The sequence below is a fragment of the Barbus barbus genome (assembly GCF_936440315.1).
Source record: "Barbus barbus genome assembly, chromosome: 50".
Classification (NCBI taxonomy): domain Eukaryota; kingdom Metazoa; phylum Chordata; class Actinopteri; order Cypriniformes; family Cyprinidae; genus Barbus; species Barbus barbus.
In genome coordinates, this window is record NC_136728.1 from 2,526,176 (window position 1) to 2,547,416 (window position 21,241).

Sequence of the window (21,241 nt, forward strand, 5' to 3'; positions counted from 1 at the left end):
TGGTTTTCCTCTCCGTTGGGAATCCACTCCATCAAACAACAGTGTAAAAGCAGCTCAATTCCGTGGAAAAGCCAAATGAAAATCCAATTCATATCAGCTTTATTTTCACTTATTAATGAAGCCTGAAACCGATCTGAGGATATTGAAATCCATGTGTTGTTTATCCTGCTTACACATTTGTGGGTCATATCCGATTTGTGCCACGTTTGAGGAAAATTTACAATTGGGTCACCATGCAATGTAAATGCAGCCTAAATCAAACCACTGAAGTTAGTATAAATGGAGTTTGACTGAATTATTTTGAATGCGTACTGTTGTTGTTCATATGCAGGAGGAGGGTGATGCTGTTGATGTCTCGGCCGTGGTTGGTTCCTGCACTCTGGCTGAAACTCGATTCCTACTGGATCATTTTATGTCCATGGCCATCAACAAGGTATGAAGTCATAAAACTGTTACCCTGCCTGGTCTTCTGTGTTAGAGGCTATAAAGTTAAAAGATCCATTCTCATACAGTTTCATTCATTTTTCAAGCATTAGCACATTTGACATTCATCCTGATTGTATGCTTTCAGGGTCTGCAGGCTGCTCAGAAGGAATCTCAGATAAAGGTGTTGGAAGGGCGTCTCAAGCAAACTGAGATCAACAGTGCCACCCAGAACCAGCTGCTCTTCCACATGCTGAAAGAGAAGGCAGAGTTTAACCCAGAACTGGATGCGTTGTTGGGGAATGCTCTGCAAGGTAGGGACACTCTTCCTGGGGCTTATCTTTTAGCACCTTGACCCCAGGCCCTAGGAATTACACATACCCCTTTTCCACCAAGGCAGTTCCAGTGCTGGTTCGGAGCCAGAGCCTAGTTTCAAACCGGTTCTTTGTTTTTCGACATCCAAAGCACCAGCTCCGAACCAGGAAAAGTGGTTCGTAAGTAGCACCACAACATTGCTGGGCTAGAAGAAAGAACCGCTTGCGTCAGGAGCTGGGGGCGGGGTTACCGTGACCAACAAGACGAACAGAAACTTGGACCGCCATATTTGAAATAGCAGCTAAACGCTAACACGTTTGATTCGCCGTGTTTGGATGTCGATGTAGGTTCGCAAAGCCATGAACATCAATAGCAACGCAACATCCGCCATTGCTGATAGTTTGTTCAGGCTTGTCCGGGATAGATCGGCGCTGCGAGGACCGGTCGGTGCGAGGCATATCGGGGTGCTGCGGGAGCGACTGGAAAGCAGACGGCTCTTTATGCTTTTGGATCGCTCTCGCGATGCTTTAGTGTGTTGTGTGCCGATCGATCGATCTGCGTGGCGCTGATGCTTTGTACAGATGCCTGTTGTGCCGCGCTAGTGATCCAAAACATGAAATGTATTCAGTGACGTAAGACCTGGCTCTGTATTGGCTCTCAAGCTTGTGGAAAAGCAACCGGTTCTTAAAGCGCTCGCCAGTCGAACCAACTAAGAACCGGCTATAGCACTGGCTCTGAACTAGCACCTGGAACTGCTTTGGTGGAAAAAGGGTAACAGAGACCTCGACTGTACTGCTCAGCCCTGATAGCATGCCAGAATGCTCAGATTCTGCTTTTCTGGGGCTGGTGCCAGTGCCAAATCTGTGTTTTTCCACACACAAAAAATATTTGGTGCCCAAATTCTGTTTCCAAACCAGCCTGAAATCTTGCTGGTCATGATCAGTCATTGGTCCTTGGAAAACAAGCCCTGGCCAAGCCTCTGCTCTTGAACCAGAAAAGCGTGCATCAACATAGAAAAGCGGTAATAGTTACCAATTTTGCCAACCCTAAGAAACCCAGGACTTTTTTCTGCAAAAACTCACAAATGCATCTATAGACTCTAGGGCAGGGATAGCCAACCCAGTATCTGGAGGGCTTTTATCCTGCAGCTCTAATCTTAGTCAGACATACCTGAACCATCGGTGCCAATAGATTAGTGTGGCAGTGCGCCGACATATGACGCTGTTGCATTATGGGTGTCCCGAGTTCGATTCCAGGCTTGAGGACTTTTCCACATCCTACCCACCCTCTGTCTCCCACTTCGCTTCCTGTCTCGTCTACACTGTCCTATTGTAATAAAGGCAAAAAAATGCCAAAAATAAATCTTAAAAATCATATCTGAACTAGTTAATCAAAGTCTTCAGGATTACTTGAAAATAACAAGCATGTGTGTTGGAGCAGGTTTGGAACTGACGTCTGCAGGAAGTTAACCCTCACAGGAACGGTAAACGTTTCTCCTTATCTAGGAGTTGCATCAACTAGTTGATTAGTTCTGCCACTAGTAGATGTGTTGGGTCTGTGTTGACTAGTCATGGAGTAAGTGTAAGTCCAATGTCTTGCTATTCTTGGGAGCATTTGGAATCAGTCTTGACTCGAACTTGACTATCCAGTGGTCTCAGTCTTGACTTGCACTCAACCTACTCAGGTCTGAGTCTGGACTTCGACTCAAATGAGCTGGTCTAGACTACAACACAGAACTCTATGGTGTATTTAGTTTGCGGTCTGGTCAGCATTAAGTCTGGTCCACATTGCATCTTATATTGCCCAAGAACCACCTGTTTAGACAGGAATAGATCGTCTGAACCATAGGTCTTCAACCCTGCTCCTGGGGACCAACCATCCTGTAAAGTTAATTTCTAACCTTCTCCAGCACTCCTTGCCTGTGACTTTTCAAGTGGCCTTGATTAGCTGGTTCAGGTGTGTTTGATTAGGGTTGGATTAGGTTGCAATGACTCTGCAGGACAGTTGGCCCCCAGGAGCAGGATTGAAGACCTATGGTCTAAACCACACGTCTGACCAGAGTTCGTCCAGCAGTGATCAATTCTGCTCCTGGAGGGCTAAGGTCCTGCAGAGTTTGGCTAAAACATGCTAAAACACCTATTTCAAGTGTTTTATTGGGTTTGGAGCTAAACTCTGCAGGACATGTACCTCCAGGAGCAGGATCGTAACCCCTGCCTTAAGCAAAACACAGTAACGGACCTACATAGAACACAGTGGTAGCTCAATCAAATAACAATGAATTAGTCCCCATTAGGGATTGTCAATTTCACCGATTTGCATCGATGCATCAACATAAATGTTAAAGATGCGATGCATCGATTTAAAAAGGTGTGCATCGGATACAAGTTGGCATTTGTATCATATCATATTTGCATACTGCATCTGCCTCATTTATGGAGATGAACATTCCTAGTCCCCATGAAACGTTGCAATGACCAAGCAAATTAGTGGAAAAATAATAAGTACTAGCTACTTTTTTGTTCAGATATCTATTCTTTGTTTTCACATTTGTGCTCATATACTATAAGCAAACTCTTTCAAACAATCAAAGCAAACTTTGGGAAAATAATTCCTCATTGCAAGCGCTCACTGCAGCCAACATGCTTGGAAAACCTTTTGACTGCAGACTGATGCAAACACTCACAAGCCTTTACTCCCAGAAGTTAATTAGCACCCAACCAATCAGACTGGAGCTGCCCTTTCAAATTACTGGTCTGTATGTTGTTTAAGACTAAATCGGTAGCCGAATACAGTGAATAAGTGAAACACAGGCTTTCAGTGGCCACATGGAAATATCAGGGAATTTTAACATTTTGATAATGAAATGTGTTGGTTAAAGGAGTGGGACCTTTTGAAATGTCTTTTCCATATTCACATTGTATCGCGGTATAGGATTAAGGCTAGGGTATACATCCATGAATCCCATCATGCCATACAAGTTAATTTCTTTGTGTTGCATTTGTTTTTGTTTTGATCTGGGGGAATGTATGTTTGATTTCTTTGTTGCCTTTTTTCTGTTCCCCCGTTTTGAAACAGAACTAGGTAACATGCCCTTGGGTGAGTACCAGTAGCCACACTCTCTCTGTAATGAGTGCATGGGTCTACCTCTTCGGACTAACCACAGGCTAGCGGTCCCGTCCGCAGGTGCATGAGGCTTCTGTTCATCTGTCCACACCTCCTCTACCAGTTCTTACCATATTAAAACACCAATCCCCAGCTAGCAACATGCTACTTATTAGCATTAGCAAACATCAAAGTCCGGCAGCAGGAAAACAAGTGTCTCTTCCAGACCATGTACGACTAATTTTTTCCCTCCGTTTTGAATGATTTACCATTTGTGCTCCCTCATTCCTCTTCTCCACATTTTGTTTTGCTCTAACTTTGATGATAGCCTCTTTCACAGCTGATATCAGAAGCCGGTTTGGATCAGTGTTTCACAGCAACTAAAGAAACTAGCATGGTAGCGCTGTGCTTAATTTATCCTCATTTGCTCTTTTTTTACTACCACACTCTCAAAAGCCTCTTTTCAACATCCCAGATAACAGCGTTGGCGTGATTTTGCCTTGATTCAAGAATTTTGCAAGTCCTTTCAAGGAATTCTTCTGATGTAAATTAGATGCCCATTTGTGCTTCTTTTAATATACACTCTCTCATTTATTTTTCTTCATTAGAAAATGACGATGACAATAGTAGCGACGAGTCGACCCCAAGTCCTGCAGTAGAAGGAAAGTAAGGAAAATCTGCTAATGACAAATATGTTTGTTTTCATTACTGTGCTTCATTGAATGCGCAAACCTAAGTCAATATCTTTTCCCATAATTTAGCACCCTGGCCTCAGACCTCATGAAGTTATGTGGCGAGACTAAATCTAGGACTAAGGTATGGGAGAAATTACCTTACTTTTTTGCCCTACGCAAAGCTTGCTAAGCAAGAGATTTTAGGTGCAAACCATTCAAAGGGTGATCCATGAGCTAGGATCAATGTGACCTTTGAGACTCCTAATCTCAGTTGGACTGAACCTAATAAGTAGCTTTGGATGAAGGTTTTGCTAATTGACAACTAATTCCTGTTCCTTACTTAACTAACCATGACCATTTGTTTTGCAATAATTGCAAAGGCCCGAAGAAGGACCACTACTCAGATGGAGTTACTCTATGTTAACAACTGTGACTCTGGTCCTGACACACCAACAAGAGACTTCTCCGTCCCTCTACACCCAATGGCTGAGACATCCGAGGGAGCTGCAGACCTGGAGTCAGCTGGAAATACAGTCAGAGATCGGGACTACATGCTCCCTACTGCTGGCTTGTCCTCTAGAATGGGTAGTATGTAAGTATATAGTAATCTTAAACCTTGCTGACTAAAAGCGGAGCGCTTACTAACTGCTCCACCTCACATCATGCATGAACTAACTACTCCCGTTTTATCTTTACTTTACTGGGCTGATCTCATCTGGTCACTTTCAGTTTACAGTAGTTGTTAATACAGATAACATCATCGAAGGTCTTCTCTAATATAGGGTGTTATTCACTTGATTTTCATTGCTGTTCTACATGTTCTGAGTGGCTAACAACACTAAACAAAATTTAGTTTGGTACTGATGGTAAAAACTTTTGGACCGAACTGTTTTAATAACTTCTATTTCTCTTTGAACTTGGACTACTGGATGCTAGATGACAATAGCATAGTAAGCCATGGGGACTACTTATACAGCGGGAAGAGCTGTACACTTCTGCCAACTATTTTTGTCAGTCTGTTTACCACAAATTTAAGCAAATGACGGTCGGACATCTGTGTTGGAAATCTAAATAGAAATGTCTGACTAGCATTCCAAACATTTTAAGTCACTTGAAAGTATTATTTATTTATTTTTTCTCATTTACAAGTTGAAAAAACATGAATAGTCACATTTCACTTCAAAAATTTACCAGCTGTGAAGAATATTTCAGGTTTGCTCTTATGGTACATTCACACGGGGTGTCTGCGTCAACGCATGATGGAGGGCATGTCTGAAGCTTGGTGCTGACGCGACCGTCATAGTGACAACAGCCAGGCTGTAGGATTGAACACGAACACGATTGGCTAGCATCTGTGCAAGAGTATTTGCATAAAGTGATCTGATTGGCTGACGCCTGCGTTGGCGCTTAAAAAGAAGTTGGCAACTTCTGCCGCGAGCAACGGACCCAACGCGACGTGACGGACCCACAATTCAGTTCTGCAACACTTGACATCACTCCATTCAAAGTAAATGAGAATGGGGCGTTACAGTTTTCCAGAAGTCACAGATATTTTCAAAATATCTGTTTGCCAGAAGTACCGGATATTTTCAAAATATCTTTGTCAGAAGTAGCCAATATATTCAAAATATCTGTTTGTCAGAAGTATCGGATATTTTCAAAATATCTGTTTGTCAGAAGTAGCGGATATTTTCAAAATATCTGTTTGTCAGAAGTATCGGATATTTTAAAAATATCTGTTTGTCAGAAGTATCGGATATTTTCAAAATATCTGTTTACCAGAAGTAGCGGATATTTTCAAAATATCTGTTTGTCAGAAGTAGCGGATATTTTCAAAATATCTGTTTGTCAGAAGTATCGGATATTTTCAAAATATCTGTTTGTCAGAAGTATCGGATATTTTCAAAATATCTGTTTGTCAGAAGTATCGGATATTTTCAAAATATCTGTTTGTCAGAAGTATCGGATATTTTTTAAAAATATCTGTTTGTCAGAAGTATCGGATATTTTCAAAATATCTGTTTACCAGAAATAGCAAATATTTTCAAAATATCTGTTTGTCAGAAGTAGCACATATTTTCAAAATATCTGTTTGTCAGAAGTAGCACATATTTTCAAAATATCTTTTTGTCAGAAGTATCGGATATTTTTTAAAAATATCTGTTTGTCAGAAGTATCGGATATTTTCAAAATATCTGTTTACCAGAAATAGCAAATATTTTCAAAATATCTGTTTGTCAGAAGTAGCACATATTTTTAAAATATCTGTTTGTCAGAAGTAGCGGTTATTTTCAAAATAGTAGTTATAGATGTATTAGTTATAGATGTTTATTAAACAGCTATTTGCCAGTAGTAACAGAAATTGTTGAAATACCTGTTTTCCAGTAGTGTCAGATATTTGTTGCCAAGGGTTTGTTGCAAGTAACAATGAAGTGCTGCAGACATTTTTGCAGCAGTAACTGTTAAACCCACCTCCTGAATTTAATCAGCATTTTTAGTTTTAAAGAACAGGCAATGTTGGGTTAATTGTATCTTTTATTATGCATGCTGCCCATTTTATGTTTGTGTTTTTTTTTTTTCAGTACTTGTGTTTTATTTTATGTTTCTGTCTTTCACATTGCAAATGGATCTTAAAGTAGCAGCTCTGGCAACAGACTTCCAGCAGTTGGGCAAAAGAGAGTCCCGGAACCATCCCCTCTGTCTCGCAGGAAGACTTATGACAAGGGACAAGCCCTGGCTGACAAGGCCAAAGACAAAGAGATCACACAGTAAGAGCTAGCACCCCCCAGTGGCAGAAAGTTACTACTGCGGTTTTTGGAGGTTTTGGTGTCTGCCTGTTTGTGTTGTTTTTTAAGATCTCCTTTGAAACAGAATACTGCAAACAGGATATGTATGTAGAAAGTTTGGCATATAAGATGAGAGAAAAAAAATCAGGTTTTGGAGAAGCATGTTCTCTGACTTACCCTAACATGTCAAACAAAAGCCACTTTACATTGCAATAATCACACTACCGGCTTTATTAAGAATGAGAATTAATCACATATTGTGTACAGCTCAGAAGGGGGTCGAAACTCCAATTTAGACAAGTGATTGTTTTCAGCAATCCACAAAATGGTATTTACATGACATTTTCTAATTCGGAGTATTGTCAATAATCATGTTATTAGCAGTCCACATAAAAAGTGGCCACAAAATGCCAAATTGGCTTTGCTTTGAAAGTACAGTAGTCATAGATTTTGCCCTGCAGAACTTGTTGCGTGGTAGTCAATGAACCGTAGTCTAAAACAAATGACTGTCCTTGCAAAATTAAATGCCTTTAAGGGGGTGACTAGGCCAATGTTTTTCACCAAAAGACAGAAACTAAAATCCTACCGTTGACCTGCAGAGTGATATACCATTTCAGTTATAACATTATTTTCTCTAGAACTTACATAACACAATGTAAACTGAGGTCACGAGAAGTTTTTGCCTTACAAATGCTGACTACTCTGGTTATTTGCATCTGAAGTGTTTTCGTTTTTAATTTGCCTTTAAATTAGGCATTTTTCATATGTTAATTGAATAACAGATTTTTCTCTGTGTGTGTATTTGTGAGTATGTGAATGTGCATGCATGTAAAGTGTTTTCAGTGGTTATGGAAGGAGCCCCATCCTGTGGGTGGGGCCCAGCATAATGTGTCCATGCATCCGACAAGACTGTATCAGTAAATCATAGTCTGTTAGACCAAAGGGGGCAAAGTTAACATCATCGTCTGTTCTGGTTTAAAATTTGGGAATGTGTATTTAAACCGCTTTTAGATAGAATTTTTATATTGACCGGAAATAGGGTGATTTATTAAATTCCCAAATTATGTGATAACATTGCACAATTAATATATTTTTATAACATATAGAAAATACATGAATGTGAGTATAAATGAGATTCTTTGGGTTTATGTTTAAATGTTATTGTGCTTCAATCTTTCCCTGTTCTTCTCTCAAACACAAGATTTTACAAGCCTCTCCACTCCAATTTAATTTTCTGATTTCTTTTTGCTTTTCTATTTAGTTTTGCATCAGACATGTATTTTCATTGCATGTGGATGAATTTCTGGACAGCATTCATAGCATGCATGCATGCCTATCATATTTGTTTCACAAACTATTTTTGAAAACTCATACAGTGCCATGAAATGTTTTGTCTTCATGATATTCTCTTTGATTGTTTATTTAGAAAATTTCCTGACAAACTTGAGTTTTTTTAATTGTTAATTGCTCATTAACATTGATCTTAGCTGATGTTAGAGATGGATACAGTTTATTGAAAGTTTTTCTGGGATTTTATTAAAACATCCTGCATGAGATGCTGCTTTGCTGTTGAAGAAATGTTGGTGGGATGAAGACTTCTGGAGATATTACCACCACTCGGAGTCTTTTTCAAAACTATGCTTTGTTTTGCCTGTTTCCATTGTCTAATACATTTGATCATATGAAATATATAGATAAATATACAGTTAAAGAGGGAATCAGGAAAGTATTTTTATGGCACTGTTTGCTGCAATGTTTGGATAGAAGACAATGTCTCGATACACAAGATTTAATGGAGGAATCTACTGATTGTTGATTTTTTTTTTTACGCATCAGAGGTGTCATCAACCCTGTTCCTGTGTCGAAGAGCAGTCGTGGTGGCTCACTGCAGTGTGTTCATATAGCCGAGGGTCACAGTAAAGCTGTACTGTGTGTCGACTCTACAGATGACCTGCTCTTCACCGGGTCAAAAGGTCAGAACACCGTGCAACTTTCATTATATAGTTTATGCCGCTTGTATGATTTTGTTGTGCTTATCCAACCAGGTTGCTTTAGTAAACACAACAGCAGGCAAATAGACAATACAGTGACAATACACTGAGCCTAGATAACATAACATAACATAAGATAGCATGAAAAGAGTTCATGAGCATAGGGATCAGAGAGACATGGAACGAAAATATCTGTTTTAAGGGGGGTTTGAAGTCATGCAGTGTTGAAAGGTCATGGATGTTTTGGGAAATGGAATTCCAGAGTATGGCGGTAGAGATCCAGAAGGCCCTTCCACCAAACAATTCTAGTTTGTGCCGCAGGACAAACAACAGACCAGAATCAGAGGATCTAAGCGTGCAAACTGGTGTGTATGTAGGAATGAAATCAGAAATATATGGGGGACAAGACCATGGAGGCCCTGAATGTGATGAGAAGAATCTTGTATTGAATATGTAAGTGAATGTTAAGCCGATGTAGTCTGAGTACAATAGAAGAAATGTGTTGAGAGTTGATTGGTATGTGAGAACCCTAGCTGCAGGTTTCTGAATGAATTAGAGCTTATTTATTGTTGTGCTGGGTAAGCTATAGAAGAGAGAAACTGCAGTAGTCAAACTAGCACTCCAGAAATATCAACACTGAAACAGGATGCAAATTGAAAAGGACCAGCAATAAGTAAATCTATTTTATCAGTGTTGAGTTTGAGAAAAAAAATTACTAGTCATCCACACATTTATGTCATCGGTACAAGCCAATACAGAGTTTGTGGGGAAAGGAGCAGTGCACTGAGAGCAGATGTAAAGTTGCATGTAGCAATGCAAGTTAAAGCCATGATGAAGTGTAAAGACCCAAGAACAGAACCCTGGGGAACACCTTGTGAGATAGAGGCAGTACTGGAGATGTAGGAAGCGGTATGAAGTGAACCAGGATAGGGCAGTTCCAGAGTTACCAAGAGAGTTATGAGATTAACCCTACCAATTCCTTAATTTTTTAGTAATTCTTGGTAGGAATAATTGGTCTAAACAGTTTTTATAAACTGGCCCTGTTTCCTCTTTCAGACCGGACTTGTAAGGTGTGGAACCTGGTCACGGGACAGGAGATCATGTCTCTAGGCGGCCACCCCAACAATGTGGTATCTGTGCGTTACAGCTCCAGCTTGGTGTTCACAGTCTCCACCTCCTACATCAAAGTTTGGGACATCCGTGACTCCGCAAAGTGCATCCGGACACTCACGTGAGTTCCTGTCCAACCTAACATGTGCATATCAAAGAAACTACAAGCATTCTTCAATTTAGGGTTATCAGAATCTCAATACCATATATCACGTTTTTGAACGCTTAATTATATGTTAAGTGCAATTAAATGAAAATGTACACTGCCCTCCAAAAGTTTGGAAACGCCCTAGAAAAGTGGGGTTTTGGACAATTTTGGTATGAATTCTTTTTAATTTGTGATAATTTTGCACTGATAAGGGACAACACAAACTACGAAAACATATTTTATTACATAAACAGTTTATACATAAAAAAAACTAAAATTTTCGATTCATCAAAATATCCACCATTAGCAGCTATTGCAGCTCTGCATAATCTGGGCATCCGAGCTGTCAGTTTATTCAAACATTGACTTGATACTCTATATTACTCCAAGCCTCCTGAAGGATTGCCCAAAGATGATTCACACTGGTTGGACACTTCTTACGGACATCACGGTCCAGTTCCTCCCATAGTAGCTCAATTGGGTTGCGGTCGGGTGATTGGGGAGGCCATTCCATGACAGACATGATGCCAGCTGACTGTTTCCTCTCCAAATAGGATTTGAACAGCTTGGAAGTGTGCTTGGGGTCACTGATAAGGATTTATGCTGATATCGTCCAAAACCACTCTTTGCCAGGGGTGTTTCCAAACTTTTGGAGGGCGGTGTAGGTATTATTTTATGGTGTCCTTGTTACATGTTACATGTGCTTACTATTATAATAACAATAAATTATGCATAAATACATGCAAGTAACAGTAAACCAAACAGTAATCCTAACCCTAACCACCATATAGTAAGAACATGTAGTTAATTAATATTACTCCGTACTTAAATGTATTGTAATTATACTGTTACAAGGACACCTTAAAATGAAGTGTAACCAAAATGCATCATAGTTTAAATTGATATCAAATGCATTTAGCTGAATATTGCAGTGCTATTTTGACCCTCTTAAATTGGACTTAAGTACATCTTTATATGTCATTTCATAATTCAGGTGAAATATTTTATTGTCTTTAAAATATATATTGCTGAATATACTGACAAGCATTTATGTTGAACTAAAGTTTACTTTAATCCCATTTCTATTGAAACTTGTATGTTGTTGTCTTTAAATATATTTGCAATTACATCTTTGTAACTATGATTGCAATTTAATACATTTAAAATGGACTAACTTCTTTAATGCTGAGTAACACACTGCAGTTTAAAAGTACTTTACATGTTCTTTAATATGTTAGTCAACACAACAAAATAAGTGTATTTCTTTAAAGCACAAAAAGTTTGGGTCTTTAACAAATTTGTGTCAGATGACCTTGAGACCAGTGTTGGGGAAAGTTATTTTTAAATGTAATGCATTACAATATTATGTTACTCCCCACAAAATAACTAATTGCATGACTTTTTATGGAAAATAATGAGTTACATTGCTGTTGTGTTAATTTTTCTCATCTGTGCTGCACATGCTTGTTTATTTTTAATATAAAAAGTTATGTCTTTGGGAAATGTAAAAGCTCTTTCACACCAAAAGTGAAATGAATAAGCCTCAGGCTGAAGGAAATGTAAATTCGCATCTGAACAGTAGAGGATGCTGGAACAAGAAAGTTCAACACTCTTCAGCAATAAGAAAAAAATGTTATGTTTAGTCATTTTGCTTAATATGGTTGAATTGGATCATCAAGGGTCAGCAACAAAAGCATTGTCAGTCAATAAATGGGAAAACAATTGTAAGCGGCATTACTATTTGAAAAAGTAACTCAATACTTAACTAACGTTACTTGTGATGTATTACCCCAGTACAGCTTGAGACAATGTTCATTAAAACGTGAAGTAATTAAAAATGTATTAATTAAATTTAAAACGGCCAGCTGATATTATTTATATTTTCTCAGTCTGTGACTGTGCGTTTCTCCCTTCAGATCGTCAGGTCTGGTGAACACTGGCGACACATGTGCAGCCACTACGAACCGCACCGTGACCATCCCGGCCGGCGAGAACCAGATCAACCAGATCTTTCTGAACCCGTCTGGAACTGTTCTCTATGCTGCTGCAGGCAACTCTGTTCGCGTCTGGGACCTGAGACGGTATGAGTCGGCCCAGCAACATTTATTTCACCTACTCTGGAGAGTTTAATTTGCTACATCATATATCTAATTCTTTCACTTGTTTTCTATCTCTTTCTGTCAGATTTGTGTGTACGGGGAAACTGATGGGACATCTGGGTCCGGTCATGTGTTTGACTGTTGATCAGACCGGAAATGGACAGGATCTAGTTATCACAGGCTCCAAGGATCACTACATCAAGGTTTTTATATTTATCTGCAGTGCTCATTTTGAAAACGTTAGCTGGCACTTTCCACAATTAGGGTACAAAATGGAGCTCAAGTTATGAGCTCATTCATTTTTTTTGTTTGTTTATTTTATTGAGGTTATTAATATTTTCAACCCTGTTACCAAAATCCCAAGGGCCAGATTTACTAACAGCTTGTGCCAGAGCAGACAGTCTTTTGGCGTTAAAGTAGTACTGTCTGGATTTACTAAAGAAGCTCAGTGAAGAATTAGCGCTGAAAAGGCGTAGACACAGTTATTTTTGCACCTGACCTTATTGAATATGCATTTGTTGGAGTTTCCTTTTCAGATGCAAAATTTATCAGAGGAGAGCATTAAAATTAATCATGCAACGCAATTTACTAGTGAAGTGAAGTGAAGTGAAGTGACGTGACATACGGCCAAGTATGGTGACCCATACTCTGAATTCGTGCTCTGCATTTAACCCATCCAACGTGCACACACACAACAGTGAACACACACACACACAGCAGTGAACACACACACACACACACACACACCGTGAACACACACACACACAGCAGTGAACACACACACACACACAGCAGTGAACACACACACACACCGTGAACACACACCCGGAGCAGTGGGCAGCCATTTATGCTGCAGCGCCAGGGGAGCAGTTGGGGGTTCGGTGCCTTGCTCAAGGGCACCTCAGTCGTGGTATTGAGGGTGGAGAGAGTGCTGGACATTCACTCCCCCCACCTACAATCTCTGCCGGACCGAGACTCGAACCCACAACCTTTGGATTACGAGTCCGACTCTCTAACCATTAGGCCACGACTTCCCATTTAATGCCCCCACCCAAAAGAAAAAAAAAATGTCTTAAAGCAAATGGTAATTTGCACTGCTCTTGTTAGATTGTGCTGGTCATTATGGAAATGATCTGGCTGCGTCTGTGTTCTTTAATGTGTGCATTGTTCGTAAATAACCCGCAGAATTTCACTTAATGGAATTGCGCTCTAACACTAATGTGCCCTGTTTAGTAAATCTGTCCTCAAATGTCTTAATATAGTTTGAAAACTAAATACTACTAAAATAAAATACTTAGTACTACTTACTTAGTAACTATAATAAATACACTGATCATTATTAATTAACTCAAAAGTTGTAAGCCGTTATTTGTCTTGGGACAGGCTAAGATACACATTTAATGTGTAAAAACTATCTACATTACTATCTACATGTCCCTATAAGTGATGTGTCATTTGTTTCTGCAGTTGTTTGATGTGACAGAGGGTGCTGTGGGTAGTATCAGCCCCACTCATAACTTCGAGCCGCCCCACTACGATGGCATTGAGTCCCTGGTGGTTCAAGGAGATTGTCTGTTTAGCGGCTCCAGAGACAACGGCATTAAGAAATGGGACCTGACCCGCAAGGACCTACTGCAGGTATAGCCACCTATACTGACTACAGTCTACATGAATACATTAATAAACAGTAAATATTTCACACCAAATATGTATATGCAATCTGCTTGGAATTATAAATCGTATAATTTACTACAGGGCACAAGCTAATTGGCTGATTTTGCTGTGGCTATTTTCAAAAATAGTGGAGTGCTCCTTTAAGTGTCCCAAATACTTCTTGGAACCACTCTAGCAACATTATAATGCAAGTGTAGTAGCTTCCACAAGGACAATTAGCCAATCAGTTGATTAATCACCACCGAGGATGAGATCAGGAAGAGGCTAATTACCTCATCAGGAAGTGACTCAATCAGGGCTCAAACTGTGTTTGTGTTTGTCCAGGATTTGATGTGTTGACATGTTGGTTGTCCTACAGCAGGTACCCAATGCTCATCGCGACTGGGTTTGTGCTCTGGGCGTCGTGCCGGCGTCTCCCATGCTGCTGAGCGGCTGTAGAGCAGGAGTTCTCAAACTCTGGTACACGGACACCCTGAGTCCTCTCGGAGAACTCAGAGGCCACGAGAGCCCCATCAACGGCATCTCGACCAACAGCAGCCACCTGTTTACCGCATCAGAGTGAGTGTTACACACACACATCAAACTGCGACTGAGAATCAACAACTGGTTCTAATTCATAAATAAATAGTGCTGAACTGGGTCATTTGCTCTGAAATTAGAGAACCCTCATTTCAACAGCTATTGTTGCAAAGTGATTCAATGTAAAATGCATTAAAAGTCTAGTAAAAATAACCTAGCTTTCACTATATTTTCACTATATTAACACAAAGATTTCATTTATATGCACCAACATAACAATGGTAAACATATTAACGCGTGTCAGTTGCCATGAGGAGACTTCCATGAACATTTTTGAGTGTTAATGCACTTAATGCAAGAATTGAACATTTTGAGTCAGTTGACTGAAATGGACCATGTATTTCAGTTCATTTTCAAGGCTCATTTTAATTTATTTTAACAAAAAAAAAAAAACTGAAATTAAAATTAATTCAAGCTATATAGACATATTTAATAATAATAATAATGAAAATGACCAAAACACACAACCAATTTTTCTAAAACCTTAACTGAAATTAAAACAGAAAATATAAAACTAAAAACTAATTCAAAATATTGATGCAAACTATAGTATCTTATAGTAACTTAATGATACTAGGACAACATTGATGTGGACAGAAACTTCAACAATACAGCATGACCATTGATTCAATTAAAAAATTAATATTTGTAGTTAATTGGTCACTAAGACTGGTCACAAAGTTTGGTCTGACAGTGTTATTACTGACTATTTATATATAAAAAAAAAAAAATCAATCAAAAACTGTTAAAAAAAATTATGTTTAGTGTTTTAGTTTAATATATGTATTTGTTTTGTACACAGTTATGATTCATTATTTAGTTTCCTCCTCAAAAATACTAAAGCGCACGGCTATGATCCAGGATTGTTGCATAAAAGTGAAATCAGAATTATTATTATTACATTCTTTAATCAATAATAATTTTATTCCGGTCCTCACAAACAAAAATTTCAAAAGAAAAACATTCTTTACAATTCCGTTACACGTGTTCACTCGGACCTCATCTGGCTTCACCCTGCAGTGACCGCACCGTGAAGATCTGGCGTGCGAGAGGAAGTCTGGATGCCGCCGCAGACGTGGCCGACGCGATCGACGAGGGCGGCAGTAACTGAAGACTCCTTCAGTGCCAACCCAACTGCAGTGTTACCACGGTAACCCAGCTGCCAAAGACATTTGCACTTTGACCCCACTAATAAAAGATGGATATCCAGTTGATATCCACCATACGCATCCCGACAGATTCTACTGGAATCTTCTCACTAAGGTTCCTTTGGACGTTTCCCAGAGTTCATTGCGTCTTTAGTGATGCCCCACAATTAGGCGAAGTCAACGTCACATGCTAAATAAAGCTCTTTGTCCTTACAATAACCCTGTCAGCTGGGTTAATTCTAGCAATCAAGAAGATGGCAGTGAAAGCAGTCATGTTGGTGTAGAGTTCTGTAGGAGGTTTGAGGAACAGGAACCGGATCTCCAGTAGCTGGCTTCAGTTTTCTGGTTCATGGAGCATTATGGAGCTCTAGAGCGTCTAAGAACTAATTGGGTGAATCTCACTATAACACATCCAGGTCATAGTTCACCTCAAAATATTACAAAAAGTAATTTAGCATGAAGGCTATTTATATACATTAAAAAATACATTAATACGTTGTTTTTTTTTTTTGCATTATTCCAATCATGCGTATTTCCCCCACAATTTCTAATTACTAACCCCACATCTATCTATCTATCTATCTATCTATCTATCTATCTATCTATCTATCTATCTATCTATCTATCTATCTATCTATCTATCTATCTATCTATCTATCTATCTATCTATCTATCTATCTATCTATCTATCTATCTCTGTCTATAAAATGAAATGGCAACATATACCAAATTAACCTTTTTTTGGCAAATTATTTCTGCTAAATAACTCCTTCTGTATTCCATGGAGGAGAGAGAGAGGGTGAATGAATTCCGGGGGGAAAAATGGGAAACATTACCCTATATTATTACTCAAAAGTTTAGAATAATTGCATTTTTTTTTTTTCTTTTGATGTTTTTGGAAAAAATACTTCACCAAGGCTGCATTAATTTTATTAAGAATACATTAAAACATGTTTTGATGTCTGCTGATTGAATTTATAGCAGAGATGGTATGAAATTTTGAAATCACGATTATAGCGACCAAAATGATCACGGTTATCAGTATTATTACGGTATTGTTAAAATAGAAATGTTCAAAAAGTACTGACACACATTGTTTCACCAAGTTATATATTTAAAACCAACAAACGGCAAATAAAAAATGGCAAATGTCTCTGTAAGTCCAGTCTCTGACAGCAGGTGGCGCTTGTGGAGCAGCAGAATTACAGCTGATTCTCGTAAACTTGTGGACAAAGCAGCATTGTGATTAAAACACTACTTTTTTAGGTATTACAAGAAGTGAAGATGAAACAAATGCCATCAAATCGTTTCTAGAAACAGTCAGAACCAGATTAACTCATTCATATTCATTTGTATGATTCCCTCAGCACTCTTTTAAATCCTCCCAGCTTTCCGCCATGTTTTCACACAAATGCTCATGTGAGACTATGTTATTGAAAACTTTGCTTTATGCTGGACAGTATTTACTTATCCTCAGTTGTTCAAATCGTGGTAATCAAAAATGGTTTTAGTGATCATTAAAATATGAAACATTAATACTAACCGTCATGATTTATTTTTTTATTTTTGAGGTTGAATTATGACCCTGACTTTTCTTTCTTTCTTTCTTTCCTTTCACCCATCACCATGACCTTAAGTGAGCTCATGTTTGGTGTCAGTGTGGCCATGTTTAATCATCTGGTGAAATCATCTCTCTGCTAATATCACATATTTACTCTCTCCGTGTACAGCAGCTCTGTGTCACATCTCTCTGTGTTGCTGTCACTCCATGAACCTCTTTCTCGCCGCTGTTCACTCATGTGTATTGGGTCCGTGTAGCATTCAGATAAACACTCTAGATACTGTCGTGTATATATTTATGTACTGTATGGAGCCGTGAGAGGAGAATAACTGGTGCCTGTGCTCATCTCTGTAGAGCAGTGCTTCTCCCACACCTCCAGTAAATGTGCTAGTTTACATGTCAGACTGTCCCACAGCATTGTGCTCGGTCAAACATATGAAGACTGACTTGAACGCTTTTGTAAACTGTTGTTTAATGCTCTTAGTTCTCCAGCCACGCTTTGGCTTTCTGTATCGATGACGTCTGAGATTTACTCTGGAGGTTTTGTTGTCAACACGATGGCGCCTCAATAGTGATTTGAATGTCAGATGTCAAATGAATTAAATGTCATCTGTCAAAAACTACTGCTGAAGTGCAGCTGTGTTCATTCAATGGGAAACTGTGATTTATTATATTATTCATTAAAAATGGATATAAGAGCTGTCCAACTCCAAAATGTTTCATAAAGGTAGTTCACAGAACTTCCTATATGAAAATGAAAAATTGCGACGCTTCTGATTGTCATGTTCTCTCTCTCTCTCTCTCTCTCTCTCTCTCTCTCTCTCTCTCTCTCTCTCTCTCTCTCTCTCTCTCTCTCTCTCTCTCTCTCTCTCTCTCTCTCTCTCTCTCTCTCTCTCTCTCTCTCTCTCTCTCTCTCTCTCTGTGTGTATGTGTATATATATATATATATATATACATTTTAGAGTTTAAGTTACAATTTTAAAGTTTTAAGTTTTATTTGAACAAGTTCTGAATAATTTAATGCAAAATTAAATTTTCATAGCATTCTGTCAACTGCTTGTATGATCCATGTATATGTGCAGATTTGGTGTAATTTAATAATATTATTGATAATAATAGCATTTCTTATTATTATCAATGTAGATTTTTTTTGCTTAATATTTTTTATTTATTTTTCTTAAGTTTGATGATGAAAAAAGGAAAAGAAAGAAATTAATAATTATTTAATATATTTGTTTTGTTTGTTTGTTATTTATTTATGGAAACACTACTTTATTTATTTTTTGTGACACTACCATTTAAAGGTTTGAGGTAAAAAGTAAAATAAACTAATTAAACTAAATAGATTAATTGTTTATTTGCAAGACTGCATTAAATTGATCAAAACTGAAAATAAAAAATGTTTAAAAAGATTTTGCTTTCAAATAAATGCTGTTCATTTCAACGTTCTATTCATCAAAATAAATAAATAAAATAATGAAAAATGCATCCCTGTTTCCACAAAAATTCTAAGCAGCAAAAAAAAAAAAAATTTTAACATTGATAATAAGAACCATTATTAATAACTCTGCACTGATAATAATTGATAATGATGGAGCAGCAAATCAGCATATTAGACTGATTTCTGAAGGATCATGTGACACTGAAGACTGGAGAAATTATGCTGAAAAACACTGGAGTAAATTGTGTTTAAAAAAAAAATATTCAATGTTAGTAACAGTGACTAAATGAAATTTTGATTGAATCACTTAAATATTTTTGGGTGAACTGTGTCTTTAAAGCAAATCCTAACTTTTACAGGCCACTAGAGCGCAGCATGATAAGAGATCAGTCTGCATCAGAGCTGTGTGTGTGTGTGTGTGTGTGTGTGTGCAGTCACTCATCAGCTGAAGTTGTCTCAGTGGTTTGTGTGTTTCTGTGTGCTCCATCCTGTCTGTTCTCCTGTAGTGAGGGATGTTTTAACCGCTGATCGTCCTCCTGAAGTTTGTGCACCTGGCCTCTGCAGAAGAGCTGCATCAGGATCTCTGTTCTGCTCTGTGACACAGCCTCTTAATACACGCCTGAAAACCACAGTCAAATATTTATCACCTCTGGCTGCCCCGGACAAATATTCTCTTTTCCAAAGAAACTTTCTTTTATGTTTGGCCACAAATGTCAAAACAAAGAGAGAAACGCGGCATCATCCCATTGTCATTGCTCAGCTGAACGCATCAATTATTGAGGGTGAAAGTATAAAGCAGTGACATGAAATGCCACGGTGTCTCCTGCAGTGCGACATGCTCTTCTCCAAAACCATGTTCAGCTGATAATAATATTCATCAGAATGCTATTAATTTGTTAGTTTTTATGATCTCGTATTATTTAAGAATATATATATATATATATATATATATATATATATATATATATATATATATATATATATATATACACATACAGTGGGTACGGAAAGTATTCAGACCCCCTTAAATTTTTCACTCTTTGTTATATTGCAGCCATTTGCTAAAATCATTTAAGTTCATTTTTTTCCTCATTAATGTACACACAGCACCCCATATTGACAGAAAAACACAGAATTGTTGACATTTTTGAAGATTTATTAAAAAAGAAAAACTGAAATATCACATGGTCCTAAGTATTCAGACCCTTTGCTGTGACACTCATATATTTAACTCAGGTGCTGTCCATTTCTTCTGATCATCCTTGAGATGGTTCTACACCTTCATTTGAGTCCAGCTGTGTTTGATTATACTGACTGGACTTGATTAGGAAAGCCACACACCTGTCTATATAAGACCTTACAGCCCACAGTGCATGTCAGAGCAAATGAGAATCATGAGGTCAAAGGAACTGCCTGAAGAGCTCAGAGACAGAATTGTGGCAAGGCACAGATCTGACCAAGGTTACAAAAACATTTCTGCTGCACTTAAGGTTCCTAAGAGCACAGTGGCATCCATAATCCTTAAATGGATGACGTTTGGGACGACCAGAACCCTTCTTAGAGCTGGCCGTCCGGCCAAACTGAGCTATCGGGGGAGAAGAGCCTTGGTGAGAGAGGTAAAGAAGAACCCAAAGATCACTGTGGCTGAGCTCCAGAGATGCAGTCGGGAGATGGGAGAAAGTTGTAGAAAGTCAACCATCACTGCAGCCCTCCACCAGTCGAGGCTTTATGGCAGAGTGGCCCGACGGAAGCCTGTCCTCAGTGCAAGACACACAAAACACCTGAAGGACCACTAGATGGTGAGAAATAAGATTCTCTGGTCTGATGAGACCAAGATAGAACTTTTTGGCCTTAATTCTAAGCGGTATGTGTGGAGAAAACCAGGCACTGCTCATCACCTGTCCAATACAGTCCCAACAGTGAAGCATGGTGGTGGCAGCATCATGCTGTGGGGGTGTTTTTCAGCTGCAGGGACAAATAATTTTATTTGTTTACCTGCATGACATGTGACTATTAACCAACGTCAGAGAACTGTGAACATGCTAATGTGATACTTAATAATTAAATATGTATTTTAAAATCTCTGGACGTTCTTCAAGTAAATATATTCGGTGAAAAGGGTTCAGATGACAAAAAAAGTTTGGGAATGCCTGCTTTCAGGTAAATAAGAAATAATATGAATGTGTGCAT

At 38.6% G+C, this 21,241-nt stretch overlaps 1 protein-coding gene across 1 annotated transcript in view; it reads left to right on the forward strand.

The window, feature by feature from the left end:
• Nucleotides 1-18,225, forward strand: part of kif21a (kinesin family member 21A) — a 56,556-nt gene extending 38,331 nt beyond the window's left edge. Inside the window, exons 21-33 of the mRNA XM_079414293.1 lie at nucleotides 332-433; nucleotides 572-737; nucleotides 4,449-4,506; nucleotides 4,602-4,656; nucleotides 4,895-5,106; nucleotides 7,151-7,282; nucleotides 9,137-9,273; nucleotides 10,348-10,522; nucleotides 12,466-12,630; nucleotides 12,734-12,851; nucleotides 14,116-14,286; nucleotides 14,681-14,880; nucleotides 15,922-18,225. Of these exons, the coding sequence (XP_079270419.1) occupies nucleotides 332-433; nucleotides 572-737; nucleotides 4,449-4,506; nucleotides 4,602-4,656; nucleotides 4,895-5,106; nucleotides 7,151-7,282; nucleotides 9,137-9,273; nucleotides 10,348-10,522; nucleotides 12,466-12,630; nucleotides 12,734-12,851; nucleotides 14,116-14,286; nucleotides 14,681-14,880; nucleotides 15,922-16,012 (1,782 nt within the window). The 3' untranslated portion in view covers nucleotides 16,013-18,225. The remainder of the gene's footprint in view (nucleotides 1-331; nucleotides 434-571; nucleotides 738-4,448; nucleotides 4,507-4,601; nucleotides 4,657-4,894; nucleotides 5,107-7,150; nucleotides 7,283-9,136; nucleotides 9,274-10,347; nucleotides 10,523-12,465; nucleotides 12,631-12,733; nucleotides 12,852-14,115; nucleotides 14,287-14,680; nucleotides 14,881-15,921) is intronic.
• The last annotated feature ends 3,016 nt before the right edge of the window (nucleotides 18,226-21,241 follow it).